Source organism: Miniopterus natalensis, chromosome 11, assembly GCF_054644295.1.
Source record: "Miniopterus natalensis isolate mMinNat1 chromosome 11, mMinNat1.hap1, whole genome shotgun sequence".
Classification (NCBI taxonomy): Eukaryota; Metazoa; Chordata; class Mammalia; order Chiroptera; family Miniopteridae; genus Miniopterus; species Miniopterus natalensis.
The window spans coordinates 47,578,737-47,595,132 of NC_142091.1; the positions used below are offsets into that span (position 1 = coordinate 47,578,737).

The 16,396-nt window shown below is 43.5% G+C and overlaps 1 protein-coding gene across 5 annotated transcripts in view; it reads left to right on the forward strand.

The window, feature by feature from the left end:
- Positions 1 to 16,396, forward strand: part of TEAD1 (TEA domain transcription factor 1) — a 231,676-nt gene that overhangs the window by 193,933 nt on the left and 21,347 nt on the right. For all 5 annotated transcript variants that reach the window (XM_087821739.1, XM_087821740.1, XM_087821742.1 and 2 more), the window contains one exon: positions 9,509 to 9,682. In XM_087821739.1, the coding sequence (XP_087677865.1) occupies positions 9,509 to 9,682 (174 nt within the window). The remainder of the gene's footprint in view (positions 1 to 9,508; positions 9,683 to 16,396) is intronic.

Sequence of the window (16,396 nt, forward strand, 5' to 3'; positions counted from 1 at the left end):
TGAAGTGTGTTTCAGGAAGTTGGCAGCTGCAGCAGGTTAGAGAATGGGCTGGGGCTAGGAAACGGGTGACAGGGACCAAACCGGGGCACAGGCAGTGACGGAGGGGATAGACATTGTGTTGATAACATTGAAAGGTCTTAGGGATTAATTAGCTGTGGAGGAGGAGGGGATGTGAGACTGGGAATGGTGGCCAAATTTGAAAACTCACAGAACAGAGAAGGAAGCCGATTGCCTTCTTTTTGTCCCCAAAAGAAACTTGTTGGAATGAATATTGGAAACAGACATTCGGCAAGTTTAACAGCCCAACACCCAGCTCATAGATGATAGGGTTGATATTTGAACTTCGTCCTAATCCATGGTTTGAAAAATTGGGGGAAGGTAGCAGCAATAACCAACATTTAGGGAGATCTTACCATGTACCAAGTGCTTTCCCACCTGCTAATCTCAGAGAATGATTATCCACCACCTGGGGGAATGGAGCTGCCAAGGCTTAGTATCGTGTCACAGGTGGTAGCCAGTGAAGGAAAGGGGTCAGGATATTTTGAGGAAGAAGAAAGTAAGGGCACTTGATTTGGGTTCCATGGGAGGAGAGAGATCCTGAGGGGTGCCCAGGCTTGGGTGGTGCAGGTCCTCAGCCAGGAGGCAAGGAGTTTTGCTGTCTGACATGTCCTGGCCTCTTTGTTTCTGGGTGGCTGGGACAGCCTAAAGCATGGTGCCTCCTGGATGTGGAGTCCCGAGCGCTCCGCTCTAAAGAGCGCCTGCGCTGCGGTTCTATAGAGGCACCTTGAAGATAACTTTACTCTTTCCCATAAAGGCAATTGGTCAAATGTGAGCCCGAGCAAGATTTAATCTTTATATCTGAATAGCCTAAGTTCACAGACAGCTAAAATTCCTTTGTTAGACCACAGATCTTGACTTTGCTTTGGAAAATGTGTCCAGCACAGCTCTAAGGAAATAAGACATTGATGAGGCCTGTGGCAGAAAGAAGGGTGGGTGGTTTGCATGGGGATTAGAATGGAAATAAAGAAACAAGATCAGAAGCAGTGTTTAAGTTCCAGATTGCCAGGAGGGTCCTTGCCTGGTCCTGACAGAGTGGAGGAGGGGACGGTTTCTCTGGAGAAGCTTCCAAGCCCTACAGTGGCTGCTAAGGCTGAGCTATATCTCAGAGTGAGGTTCTCTATTTATGGGAAACAGCTGTTTGGGCAGATCTGGTTTCTGGTCCTTTAGAAAAGAAGTTCCTCTATCCCAGTTCATAGCTTATGTGTGGATCTCATTAATAGTAAACCTGCCAACCAGCATCTCTGTAGCTCCCTATAGCTCACACAGAACTGTGATGTTTACTGTTTCATTTGACCTGCACATTGACCCCTGGAGATGAGCAGGCCAGGTGTCATCCCTATGTTCAGGGACAAAGCCAAGGCCCAGAAAGGTTAAGCAACTTGCCTCAGGTCACACAGCTCAGAACCAACAGAGCCTGGATTCTACCCATGTGCTGTTAATGTCTGCACCCCATGTTTAGAATAAATGGTCAGAAGGCACGCTTGCCCTCCAGGCTCTCAGAGGAAGGCTACAGCTGGTCTGATGGCTGTGCCCAGTGTTTGTGCTTCTCCCAGGTTTTTCTCCTACATTTTACCGAGCATAGTATTCCAGTAGGGCACAGAGATGAAGTGTCTTTCCGAGATTGATGGCTCCCTGTGGTGTGGTGGGTTTTGCCACACCGTCCCATAACTGCCGAGCTGTCCTATGGGCTCGTCCGTGCACCTCTTGTAATAGCAGTGGATGGTTTACTCTCGGTGTCTGAGCTGCTCTGGGCACTCACCCTCTTTCTTCATTTCCATTTGGGGATGAGGCAATTGAAAGCATCTGGAAATCTGGGTTTTATAGACATTTCACAGAGGCCCCAGCCAGGCTCCATCTGCTTTCCTTGGCAGGTCAGCCCCATACCCGCTTGCCTTCCTGGTCGCTGTCCCTGCACTCAGCCAGTGGCCCTCACAGCTGCACCTCTGTGGGGAAGCCACACGGCCTCCTAAGGAAACAGCAGCCCCCCTAGAGAGAGGGTGGAAGTGGAGAGCGGGTGGGGGGTGAGGGGGTGCATCCTGGTGTGAGATCTGGGAAGGAAGGACTTACTTGCTCCTAGTTTCTTGTTTTTAGTCTTTCTGGGAAGATCACAGGGAAGGGACGAAGCAGCAGTGGGGGCAGGTAACCAGAACAGGACTGGTGTCTGAGCAGGCAGCCGAGGATGGGGCCTACCTGTGCAGGAGCCCAGGAGACCCCTCTTGTTCCCCCAAGGCCTGGATATGCAGGCCGCTTTCTTTGGCCCCACAGCCACTCCCTGGGGTCATCGCAGGTTGCCCAGGCTGCCCTGGGAGTGTCTGGACGGAGAGTCCTGGCAGGAGCGTGGCAGGAAGCAAATGTAGGTGATTTGCCCTTGTTCTGTTCCAACTTGTACATTTTCATCCCTTGACATGAGTTATTTGTCTTGGTTTCTTTAAATTCCTAAGTGGATTATAATTTCTCTCTTGGTATTACTTGACAGCAGTCATTTTTCAAGGTTTTACTACGTTCTTCAAATATTTGGCATTTTTTGGAACAAGTTTGGGAAACGACCGCCATCTCCAGGTCAGGCGGTGTACTGCAGCACTGAGGCGTGTCGGAGCAGCTCCCAGGCCAGGGACCAGCGCATTTATAGGGCTTTTCCTTCCTTTTGCACAAAAAGTGAACTGCCTCATCAGAGGTCTCTAAAGTAAAATGATTGGCAGTCTTTTCAAAAAAGAGAGAAAGAGAGAGAGAGAAGAAAAGAAAACCCCAGTGGGCACTGTGGGGGTTGTATTGTTCCGGTTGTCTCATCTGTGGTGATGAGCCCGAGGCTGCCCCAGCGCCATTTACAAAGACAGATTTTGCGTGCTTCAGAGGGTAGGCTCTGATGTGCCGGAGGGAAGTGCGGGGCCAGATCACTCCAGGCCCATGTGCACATTACCCCCACCTCAGCCACCCCACGTTGCAGTAGCTAATGGTAGTGTCAGAACAGTAGGAGTCACCCTAATGTATCTGAAACTTTCCTCTTAATCCTGGCTTTAAATTTTAGTATTTCACTTTTGTTCCTGTCAGAAGGACAGCCTGAATTTCAAATCATCTCTTCCAAAGTAAAGAAGCATCGTGATTATTTGGGGAAATAGTAAAAGCAATAATAATAACAAATGACGTGCTTGGCACAGCATTTTGTATTTTCCATGCATTGTCTCACTTAATCCTTGCCGCACTCCGAGGTAGTCACTTTTATTATCCCTGTGTTACGGATGTGGAAATGGCAACAGAGAGGGCTGGAGTCGCCGTCCCAGATGACTCAGCTAGACACTGGTGCCAGCTCCAGGGATCAGACCGGATTCTGTCTGACTCCGGAGTCCGAGCCCTCAGCCCTCCTCTCTGCAGCCTCCCTGAGCAGCAGAGAGGGGAGCCAGGAACCCGGAGAGAAAGTGACCTCTTAGAACAGCTTGAGGGAGGAGGAAAGCCCTTTGTGTAACCCCCAGGGTAGCTAAATAACCCTTTGCAAGTAACTTTGTTGAGTTTCTAGGATTGCATTCACCTCTCTCACTGTATAAAACTGCTGTGAAAAAGAACTGGAGGGACTCTAGCAATAAAAAATGAGCATTTCCCTGAGTTGAAAGAGGAATCCTTGTGTTATGACTGTGTCAGGTGCTGCTGAGCTGTGGGGTATTTTGATCCAGGTGGGATTTTGCTGGTGCAGCATCGTTCTTTTTAGTGAACCTTGCAGGCAGACATGGGTCCCATCTTCTGCCCAGTCATCCTGAGTCGTTGAGCCTTAGGAAGGCTCTGTGATCTGACGAAGTTCCTTTTGAGTCCAGGGAATTTGTGGTCAACTAGAATAAACATCCTGAAGCACGACTCTTAATGTTTTTGTTTCCCTTTATAGTTCTTTCCCTCCCTCAAATAACTCCAGGTTGTTTCAAGGTAGTTTTTGATTGGCTGTTTATTTAATATAGTGCATGTGCTTTTTATATAAGCCAAATTGAACCTCATGCATGGCCTATGAGGAAAAGCGGCAGTCCCCTGCCCCAAGTGTTTCTACCTCCCAGTTCTACTCCTTGGGGACAGCTGCTTACAGCCCTTTAGCCATTTCTTCATATGTTATCTCTATATTTCTAAATACCGTGCTTATACCTGATATCTCACTCCATCAGTTTTAGGCATTTTCTATTGACTTTTTACTGTGGAAGATCAGGACTTAGCTCTCTACATTTAGCACATGACCCACCCCCACCTTTTACTTCTAACCCTCCCAGGGTGGTTATATCACAAGTTTTGGGTTAACATTCAGTGTTTACATTGCACACCTGTGTCACTTTTGTACACAGCGTGGTTAATGTGTGATGTATTAGAACCATTTCTTGGTCGTAAAGCTTGTTTTTTCTAGGGTTTGTCATTGCTTTTTTTATTTGTTCAGTTTTTACATTACACAAATTCATCCTTATAATATCTAACAGAATCTCAAACTCTTCTCCAGATGGTCACATAAGTGAGGGAATCTCGCAGGTTCATGTCCCCTTGGTGACATCCCTCCGGGACCCCTCCAGCTCCTTGTCCGCTCTGGGCCGGCAGCTGTCTGGGTCCGCAGCCCAGCCGCTGGCTGAGTGTTCCTCTTCCTCTCTCCTGGGTTAGGACCCCATCCCCCTCTATTTTGAGAGTAGTCACAAGGAAGGTCAGTCTTCTGAAACCTTATAGACCTGAGAGTGTATTATTCTCTCACATAACTAGGATAACTAGGTTTTCACCATGGTTTTGCCTTAGAGATGTGAAAATTCACTCACATTCTCAAGGCAAGTTCCACACATGTTCTCCTTGCTAATGAGTAACAGTGCTGGAGAATAAAGTCATTCACGTAAAAAAGCAGGTTTAAGTCATCTGATATACAAGAGTGGGGACATTGATTGTTCTTAACCCTAGTCTTTTCTCTAGGAATCTTTGAGAACACATATTTACGTGGGCAACACATGATTTACTATAGAGGCAGTAAGCTAGCTCTGATACTCAGTCACTCTGTGGGGTCTATGAGGAGAGGGCCTTTGTATTTTTGGCTCATGGATTCCACGTGCCTAGCACAGTGCGCCTAGCATATATGTGGGTAATAAACATATCTCCTGAGTGCCTAGAGGGCTTTTTTTGTCATTGAACAAGCCAGTATTAATCTCTATTTTGAATATCAAGGAAATTTAGTCTTAGGCTTTGGTGTATGTGACTCATGGACCTTCACCCTGTTTCTGCTTATATATTACCCCCAACACTTGGGGATTTGGTTTGTTGTTTGTTTCAAATATTTGTTTTCTGCCTTATAGGATAGAACTGCCCTTTTCTGGTTTTGTGTTCCACCTTTGGTTTTGGGGAACCAATACTGCTGGAAGGAAAATGGGATTTACTTGGGAGGGTGGAGGAGACAGGAAAGGAAGTGTCTACCCTGGCCTCCTTTCCTTGTAAGGAGAACTGGCAGGATGGGAAGTAGTAGGTAGAGCCTCATCAGGTGGTTTTTAAGAGTTCTAATTTCATTAAAACTTGAACCCACACATGTCAGATAGACTTCTTTTCAGCCTTCTGGATTTGGGGGCAGAGAGACTCCTGACCTACCCAGGTTGAATTAGGGGGAGAGGGAGCTCTGCTTGTCTCACTGCCGTGGTCTCCAGGACACCTTCTTTAGTCCTTTGTATTCTTAGCAACAAAGTCATCTCTTGGCAGGAACAAAGCCACTCAGGTGCCAACAGTCAGGTCAGGGTTTGGTTTCAAGTCACCAGCCTTGGAGAGTCAGTGCCCAATTTCCTTTGGCAAAGACAGCCTGCCCCTTCTCAGTTCCTTTCAGCCACTTGGGCACAAAGGTAATTTCCTCAAAATAGAAACCTTTGAAGACTATCTGATGCATCTGTGAATCATTATGTTTCTCCCGAATTCTAATTTAACATCTTAGAATTCTGAAAACAATGTTTAGCTTCTTTCTTTTTTCTCAAATCAACTTTCAAATAAAAACAACAAAGAGATATGCATTAGAAGGGTGTGGGCATTTTCTTTGGGAGACCGTGTGGTTGGTATTTGCAGCAAATGCATGGGTGGTGGTGTGGACAGATCCAAGTTTTATTCTTAACTCCAGGACTATTCCCGGATGTGTGACCTCAGGCAAGTCCGTTCATCTTTAAGCTCCTATTTCCTCGTCTGTAAAATGATTTTAATCAAATCCACCTACAGTGTCACTGTGAGGCAAGGAGTACCTGAGGTCACATATATAGAAAGCACATCACACACAACCCTGAATGGATGCGAGGTCTTTTGCTTCCTCCAGGCACACGTGAGAGGCCCACACCCTGGGAAGCTCCTAATGGGTGGGCCATCATTAAGGAACTGCACAGTCCCTCGGCTTCACAGCCTGTTCCCAGCGTGGGCTTGCTTGTGTTTGTTTTTTCTTTGCTAGGCAGGAGGGATAGCTGAAGTAGCAATATTTCTGTGCTTCTACCCCAGGATCTTGTTAATCTCACATAATAATAAACCAACACAGTAGTAATGTTAGCAGCTACGATTTATTGAACACATCTTTTATGCTAGGCCCTGTGCCAAGCCCCTTCTGTGCATTATTTCCTTTCATGCTCAGTCAGATCTGTTCTGCCTTAGAGGTATTACATCCCCATTATACACATGAGAAAACTGAGGTTTCAGGTTCTTGTGTGGCTCCAGCATTTTCACGCTTCCCACTCAACACCTTGCTTTTCAGCTGTATCTTCAGTGCCCCCATTGAATTTTACTCTCCATTCACTTCCCTGACCTCTTGACATATAGCAGGTCCGGGCTGTCATCCCTGAGTTCCAAAGTACAATGCCAGGGCTTTTAATGTCAAGAGCAAAAAGACTTAAGTCTCACAGCTTCTAGCCCATGGGGACTGGCCAGACAGAAGAGCTGAGAGGGTGGTGCTCAAATGAGGGACTCAGGTCCTATTCACAGGTGTCCCCGAGGCTCTGCTTGTATTCCATTCTTTCCCATAAGCTCACTGCCTGTAGACAGCGCAGGTAATGACAGAAATGGAGCTTCCTGGAGCTGGGTAGGGCTGGGGGCTCGCTGTAGAAACTATTAATAAGGGTGAGGTAGGTGGACATACAGAAGGCCTCACTCCCTATAGTGGTGGATAACCGGAGAATGAACAGAGCAGCCAGACATGAGGCACACACCCTCATTCACCTTCTCATTTCACATTCCCTTCACCCCGAAGTCTCTGCCCCCAACTTTGCCTGTGTTATTTTTTCTCCTTTTACCCATGGATGAGATTGGAAGCAGTAGCACTTTATATAGTTTATATAGTTCTGTGAACTTTTCTTTGCTTGTAATTGAAAAGATGATGTGACAGCTTTGGAGAAAATGTACAGAAAGATCAAAGGCACTCCACCCCACCTCATAGCCCACCTCCCTAACACAGCAGTGGCTTTTACTTTACTTAATTTTTTTTTCCATTTCTCTTCCAGCACAGGCACACTCTGTTCTTTCATAGTAGTTTCCAGGTCTCAGTCCTACCTGAAAGTTACCAGGTAGCTGGAAGGAACAGAGGCTGGGACCACGTCAGAGCTTGATAGATTCCATTTTGTTTTTCATTTCTGATAGCTGATACCTTTGAGGGATTTTGAAGCCTTGGTTAAGATATCTCTCTGATGTTGAACACGAAAGGGGTTTAGCCTTCTCCTGGAAGATGCCAGGCCCTGGCCACACTCCCCATGTGTGCAACACTGTGGACAACTGGCATCACGTGGGGGGTCGCACCTCTTGCCCTTTGGCATTGTGGCCAGAGATCCACAGCGTGGCTAACAGGTCACGGATTTGAACCAGCACTTCCTTAGGATATTTTTACAGGGTTGTGATCAAATGAGTTTGAGAAACTTTGGGCTACACAAGGTTAAAAAATGTTTCTTTACTGCAGTGCTTTAAATATGCTAATATTTGCCATAAATCTCAAAGAAGGAAGTTTTATAAAAAATCATAATAGCTGCATTTATTGTTTACTTTGTTGGGTCTAGGAGTTCTAGTGCGCTCTTTATAAGCAGTGCCTCATTTAAACTCTATGAAGTAGATGCCACCACTGTCCCCATTTTAGAGACTGGGGGAGCACTTGCCCAGTGTCATGGCTAATTTGCAGTACTCTTGGTAGACAGCCATGACCAATCCTTCTTTTCTTTGGGGTTTCTCATTTCCTATGGGATCAGTACTCAGAAGGACTCTAGTTGGAGAAATGCCAATTTAAACTTGAAAAGTGAGTAGGGACTGCTAGGTGAGTAGGGACATGAGATTTCTCTTATGAACTCTGTTGTGTTCTGAGCTCCCTGGAACCCCTGCACCCCCAGATGTCTTTGTCTGTGTCCCATTAGGTTGGTGTTACGGCCTATTCATCAGGAAAGGCAGGCAGGGAGGGTCCGGAGTAGAGAATCTAGGCCACTGGTTATCAAACTTAGGTGCATGTTGGGATTCACCCTAGGAGCATTCAGAATTACTGATGCCTGGCCTCATGCTCAGGGTTCCAATCTAGTCTGGGTGGAGCCAGGCACTGGTGATTTTTAAACACTCCTTGGTAATTCTGCTGCAAACTGGGTGAGAACCATTGGTTTGGCCATTCTCCTTTGTGGCCCAGTTACCATATCTTACACCAAAGCAAAGAGAAGAAAGGTTTTCCTTTGTAGGTTAAATGTCTTAGTAGGGTTTTGGTGGTTTTGTTTCTTTCTTTTTTCTTGAATGCAGGTAACTGGTATTCCTTTGTTACCAGCCTCTCATAGCCTTATGCCATGAATCTTTTCCCCTGACCCTAACTTCGCTCTGATAACCACATATTGACTGGCCCTTATGCAGAAGTTTTAGGTTGGTTACTAAGGGGACTAGTGAAAAGAGGCTTAGCGCTCATTCCTGCTGGAAGAAGTAGGTAGGTACCATTGCTCAGAGGGCTGCATCCCTGCTGTTGCTGGGGGAGCTGGAGTGAGAAATGCATCCTGGGAGAGGATCTGAGTTAACTATGCACATGCTTTTCATTGGGCTTAGACTGTAAATAATGGGTTCCAAAGGGCGTGGCTGTACTTTTCAGCTGAGTCTCCTGAAACTGGGTAATAGAATTGTTCCTTGGTTTGGTAGTTGGGTAATTTAAGCTATTGTTTACCACTCTATCTACAAAAAGCCTTATTTAGGCATTGGAAAAATCTATACCCTTGTCAGTAAAAGACAATGACTGTTTCACTGTTATATACCTGAAACTAATGTGTTTTTGTATATCAACTTTAATTTTTTTTTTTTAAAAAAGACAATGATTGTTTTGCCCTAAGCTCTAATGACTTTTCTTAACATCTTCATCTTTTCAAAGGCGCAGACCCTCAGTTATTCACGGCATAATTCTGGAATTTTATGACTACTTGCTCTTCAGTTCAAGATGGATGTGTCCCAGGTTGTTCACAGGGTTTGTAATGGGAATGTTTCTGTTGGTTTCTTACAGTACAACAAACACCTCTTCGTGCACATTGGGCATGCCAACCATTCTTACAGTGACCCATTGCTCGAATCAGTGGACATTCGTCAGATTTATGACAAATTTCCTGAAAAGAAAGGTGGCTTAAAGGAACTGTTTGGAAAGGGCCCTCAAAATGCCTTCTTCCTCGTAAAATTCTGGGTGAGTAAGACATTGCAGTGATTTCAGTGGCTTTTGTCCTAGTGGTCAAGTCCCAGGCATGAGTGTGGAGCAGCACAGCTGGCCGTGGACGCACGCTGACTGCACATCCATGGGCACCTGCAGGATCGCCGTGGGTCACAGACTTGCACCTGTGTTCTGTCCTCATGCTGGCCTTGTGGTGCCCTGCTGCTGCCAAAGAGCAAGAGATGGGCGGCCGCTTTGGGCTTCAGGGCTCACTCACACAGTGACAAGAGGCTTCCCAAACAGGTGGAATCAGGATGGAAAACATGGGCCACTAGACCCACTTTCTATTTCTTCTCACTCTGTTAAGCAAAGCAACCTGTAAATTCCACTGTCTGAAGGGACCTGAGGCACAGACGGGGCTGAGATGAAGATAAAGTTATGTGCTTCAAGATTTTATAAGTGTCTGAGGGAATACAAAACGGCTTTGCCCAGTATGTGCCTCATTCGTGTTTTAAGTATAATGTGTGTATACTGGGGGCCAGGGGGACAACAGGAGACCAGATGACCTGCTCACACTGAGTGTTTATAATCCCTCAGTCTTTGTAATAATAAAAAGAGAAAAGCTTCAGATGTTCGCTTTCCTCAGCATGGCATTGATGGCCCTAGGTGAGCTAGTCCCAGAACGTTTCCCTTGCTGTCCATCCTGTGCCCAGCCTTCGCATGTATCTGGATGCACTTTCCCCTTCCCCTCCTCCATCGGGCCAGCTCCCTTTTCCTTTGAGATGGTGGTTTGTTCATTATAGCACCTTCCTCTCTTAGGCAGACCATTGATTTCCCTTTTACTCCCATTGCTTTTTGTAGTTAATCAGTTCCCATGCTGTGTCGTAATTATTTGGATGTGTGTCCCATTCCTCTCTGGATTCCCAACTGCCTCCAGGGGACCTTATTCACAGTAGTGGCCACCGTTTATTGAATACCAGCTGTGGGCTGGGAGCTGCACTAATGCTTTACAAGCATCTCATCCAGTCCTCACAGTGCTAAGTGGAGCATGCCTCATATCCAACTAAGAAGACAACGACTCAGAGATTACAAAGGACAGGCTACTTGTAGGGTGGGGACTTGAGTCTTGAAACTGGGTAAATTCAGCTTTAGTGCCTCTGCTCTGTTTCCTGATCAATTCATACCCTGTGGATCCTGGCCACAAAGCCCATTCACAGAGGACTCTCCACATCTCCAGTACTAATAAGCAAGTGCCTAACCCCAAAAAAGTCCAACAAATGGGGAAACAAGTGGGTGAATTAAAGAAAAATTTACGTTTTAAATTCATTGGAGGGAAGTTTACATATTACATTCAGTTTGCTTAGTTTCTGTTATCTGCTTGCATGGTCACTGGCTTTCATTTTTCATGCTTTTGTATTGAATTTGAGTTGTAGAAGTAGCCTTCTACTTACATTAATGTTCTTGGAATGGGTAATACACTTGGATAACGTGAACAAGCAATAATGGTCATTTCCCCTTTTTAAATTGGTGGCTGCCACTTAGTGATGGTGTTAAGGGGTCAGTTATATGATAACACAGCAGTTTTCAAAGTGTAGCCTGCAGGACCCCTTGGGCACAGGATTGACAAGGTCAAAACTATTTTCATTATAACATTGAGACATTGTTTGCCTTTTGCACTCTGCTGATATGCACACTCTGGTGGCTCAGAAGCAATAGCGGTAAAACTCCTGAGCCTTAGCTCAGTTGGGCTGGTATGCACACAGTTAAAAAAAAAGAACCAGTCACACCAAGAATGTTCTTTATGAATCTTCGCGCATCTTGAACCTAGAGTACACTTTGAAAACAAATGCCGTGAGCGCCACATCAGGGAGAGCAACTGACAATATTTGTTACCAAAGATAAAATTCGAGCTTTCAAGTAAAAATACGAATTTTGGAAAACTCATATCTACCTCGGTGAACTTGACAGCTTCCCAGTACTTAAAAGACTTTTTGATGAGGTCCACCACCATATTAACAAGTGTGATTTTCTGATATTGTGCAAGATAAACCAATGGATTTTAATGTAACAGAGAATGTACGTTTATTGATACAGCTTCAGATTCTGCACTGTGGCTAGCCTTTAAGAAACTGTCACTTGTCCAGCTTTATTGTAAAGAAAATGGGCACAGTTATCTAATGAGCCTATTAAAATATTCTTACCTTTTCCAGTTACATATTCCTGTGAGGCTGGCTTTTCTTTGTGCAGGTCATGACAAATTCAAATGTAGAAGCAAATATAAGAATCTAGGTATTTTCCATGAATTCACACATTAAATAGATATGTAAAATATAAAACAACACTACCCTTACTAATTTTTCTGAACTATAGGTATGTCTAATTTTTAAAAAAAAGTATGTTAACATGTAATGAGCTTATTTTTTAATTAGGTAATAAATATTTTTTTTTAATTTAGTTTAAATTTCCAATACAGAAAATATAGGTAGATATAACCTATGGAAACAAAAGCTCTTTGAGGTCTTCAGTAAATTTTAAAAGTGGAAAGGGGTCCTGACATCAGAAAGATTGAGAGTTGCTGTTATGATGGATATAAAAATGAGGCTGTTCTATCCAAGTTAATTAAAATTCTTCAGAAATTACAGGATCTGATGAAAAGAAACCATTTTCAGTACTTTTAAATTAAACAGTATTAGTTTTTAATGATAAGGGTTTTAATAATTAGCATGTTATTTGAATATAAAGTGGAATGGAAAGTGCTTAGAAAGTATGTTCTTGTTTTCCCTTCCAAACTTTCACCTGTTTTACTCACGAGGTGATTTTAATAAATGCTTTCAGGGTTGGGGCCCTTCAGTCATTCATGAATCCCCAATTTCTGAGGTCTAGATTGCAGATGTTTAGAGTGTGCTGGCTGGGGTGAGATGCTCAAATTTGACATGATTACTCCGTGATTAGATATTAGTTTATTGAATTAAGATTTACAGAATTAAAGTTGAGCACTTCTATGAATATGATAGAAGACAACACTTCTTAGTATAGTTAACAGTACTTAACCTTTATAGAGAAATTCAGTCATAACTGTGTTAAAATAAATGAGGAAAGGCAATTTGAATTAGGTTTACAATTTGCTGCAATTTGAAATCTCATCGGCTTCTTCTAATGACTGAGAATGAATTACACTTAGAATGCTTATTCTTGGATATCAACAGGTATTTTCAGTGAGTGTTTCCTAATAGATACAACGGTCCCTTTGAAATATCTTTTGTATTAGTAATTTGCTTAGAAGATTTTCTTATTTTTGTATGAATTCAGTAAATTTCAACCGAGATTCTCTACCCAGTCTCCTCCTTTCTCCTCCCTTTCCCTCTGTCTTACATAAGATCTCTAGGTTGTCAAAATTAGACCGACTGTTAATTTGTTCATGTGGTGGTTCCTGAAATTCTGTTTTCAGAGTGTCTGCCATGCTTACCTAGGCTCAGTTGGGCTAGACTGGGTCAGGAGTTTGCTGCAGAAGCAATACTGAGTGCCCCCTGAAGCACCTGCTCTTAACCCCAAGCTGTGGGCACAGCTCCTTGCCAGTTGACACTTGGAGGTGAATAGGATGGTGATGAGCCAAGTAGCGTTCACTCCACTGGTTTCAGGGTGGAAGAACCTGCCTGGCGCCCCAGGACTCAGACCCCAAAACAAATGAATGGCAGAGCCCGGATGCACCTCTACCCTGTGAGCCTTGTCGTCTCTCATGCCTTAATGGTGTGGGACACCCGAGGGCCCCTGTGAATGGCCATGTGTCTGGTGAGATTTTTTTTTAAGAGCCTTATTAAGGTATAATTTATATACCATAAAATTTACACACCATAAAATTCACTGAGTTTTAGAAACTTTACAGACTTGTGTAACCATCACTACAGTCAAATTTTAGGATATTTCTATTATTCAAAAAAGATCTGTGCCCATTTTTAGTTAATCCCTGTTCATACTTCTAGCCCCAGGCAACTTCTAATCTACTCTCTGCCTGTACTGCTTTGCCTTTTTTGGCCATTTCATGTAAATGGAATTAGTCATTGTGTGGTTGTTTTCATCTGGCTTCTTTCACTTATCATAATGTTTTTGAGGTACATCTGTGTGGTAGCACGAATGAGTAGTTAGCTCATTTCTATTGCTAAATACTGTCCCGTTGAATGGACATACCACATTTTGCTTTTCTGTTCACTAGTAGTTAGACTTGTGGATTGTTTCCACTTTAGGAGTTTATGAATAATGCTTCTATGAAGTCTTTGGGAGGGCATATGTTTTTACTTTTCTTGGGTAGCTACCTAGGAGTAGAATTGCTGGGGCATATGTTTAACTCTTTAAGAAACTGTAAAACTGTTTTCTGAGGCGGTCGTACCACTTTACATTCCTACCGGTGAGATGTTAGGTGCCACCCCTCCCCCTGTTATGTCTGCACATATTAGGGTGGGGAGAGATGACAGCAAACATTGTAGGTAAGGGGGCTGATGAGGGAAAGCAGCAAGACAAGGAACATGAAAGGTGCATTCAGGTGAGTTCGTGTCATTTTGAAGTGCTTTGCAGGTGGGCCTTCATTTGTATGGGAAACATAGGTGGATATAAAAATTAGAAAAGACAAGGAATTAAGATTCAGTTGTGTCAGCAGTAGGGAGCAGTCAGTAGTTGTAACAATTTTGAGCCAAGAGAGTAATAGGATCATATTTACTAAGTGTTATAGCAACATTCTCTGTATTTTACCTCTTCTATTTTTATTCTTTAACTTTTCCTTCTCATGTCAGCCTCCTAATTATTTCCCTTCTCTTCTGTCTTGCCTACTTATTACTCATTCCTGTGCGTTTAAATTCTAGGCCATATTTAATTACAAAGAGAGGAAAAGTGATTTGCAGGCACAGAAGGGAAGGGGCTCCTCTTTTACAGCAGTGTGTGAACATGACCATTGATGAGTTCCTTCTTTGGGCCATGTACTGGTGCCAGGCTTAAGCTTATATTAAGTATTTATTTAATCCCCTTGAGGTACATGTGATTATTTTATACCTAGAGAAATTGAGTAATGGAGAGGCAGAGTGACTTCTCTCGGGTCACACAGCTAATAAACACCTGATCTGCTGGACTCCAGAACCCATGCTCTTTCCACTGGATCTGTGCTTGGCCTCTTCAGGGAGCACTCTCTGTCCCTAGAAACTCTCCTAACATGATTTCCCCTGCACAGCAGCCCATAGCGACAGTGACGTAGCATAGTTTCTTTGTGAAACCCTGTCATTATGGGATACTCTGGTGTAGTTTGCATGGATCTAAAATGAATAGACTAGTGTTACTAGGAAGTTCAGGTTGTAGCCTAAGTCTTCTCGAGAGACCAATACCACCCTATTAGCTGCCTCTGGGGGGAAAAGCAGCATGATTTTTACATGATGATTACAAAGGCAACATCATAATATTCTAGACAGCCTTGAAAATGTAAAACTTAATTCATTCCTAAGTGCACCATGAATATAAACCTAATGTATATACATGTTTATGTAGTTTGAATCAAAGAATGCATTGATTCTGGCACCCTGCTTTTCTTCCTTTATCAAATACTCTTCCATGTAGCCATATTTTATTGTTTCCCTAATTACTTTCTTTAATGACTATTTACTGGGTGTATCATAATTTAACCATTCTTCTTCTTTTTTTAAATCTTCACCCAAGGATATGTTTTTTATTGATTTTAGAGAGAGAGAAGGGAGAGGGAAAGAGAGAGAGAAACACTGATGTGAAAGAGAAACATCTATTAGTTGCCTCCTATACACGTTCCAACCAACTGGGAATCGAACCCAAAACCTAGTATGTGCCCTGATGTGGAATTGAACCGGTGACCCTTTGGTACATGGGACAACACTCCAACCAACGCCTGCCAGGGCTAACCATTCCTATTTTACTAGTCATTGATAATATGGCTTTTAGTACGTGTGTGTGTGTATAGGTATATGTGTGTTTGTATATGTGTAAAAATAACCAAATTGCTTTCTAAAGTCTTCAGGCAGTGAGTGAGTATACCAGACATCTCCATTAGCCTTGGGTGGCTAATTTAAAAGCAAAACAACTCTTCTGTTGTCATGCTGTTCTTTGAATTCCTCTACATCTGCAGTTATTTTTTCTTTCTATTCAGTCTTTAATCCTTCATTCTCTATTCCCTCCATTCTAAGACAGATACTTGTTCCCATTTCAAAAGTACTAGAGGCAGTTCTCTTACAGTCAACATCATAAGCACCTAGCCCTCCCCTCCATAGAGGAGTAAGTGGTGATGTGGTTATTATTGCCTGCTCCTTGTGACCCTTGCCAGTAGAGGGCATCTCATCATCTCCTTGCCACCTTAGTGGAGTTATTTGTGCAATAGTACTGTATACTAGTCGTGAAAATTTTAGCTTAAATTTGAGTTCCTAATTTTTAAATGTCTCAGAAAAATCAGTTTGGTGCAGCATTGAAATTGTTATTATGATTGAGGTTGAGTGTGGAAGCAGATTTATAATAAGTGAGGACAACATTTTGTACTGGCAGAAAACCATCTTTATTTCTTTCTAAAACAATGATCAGGTGCTGTGTGGGCCCTAAGAAAGGAAGTTGTCCACCCACACATGGACAGAGCCGAACTTCATTTCTACATTGAGGTTCATGCAGATGGGTTGCCAGTGGAATGGCAGACACTGCCGCTAATTTAAGGTACAATGCCAACTGTCTTGGAACTGATCATAGATTTCCCAAGCT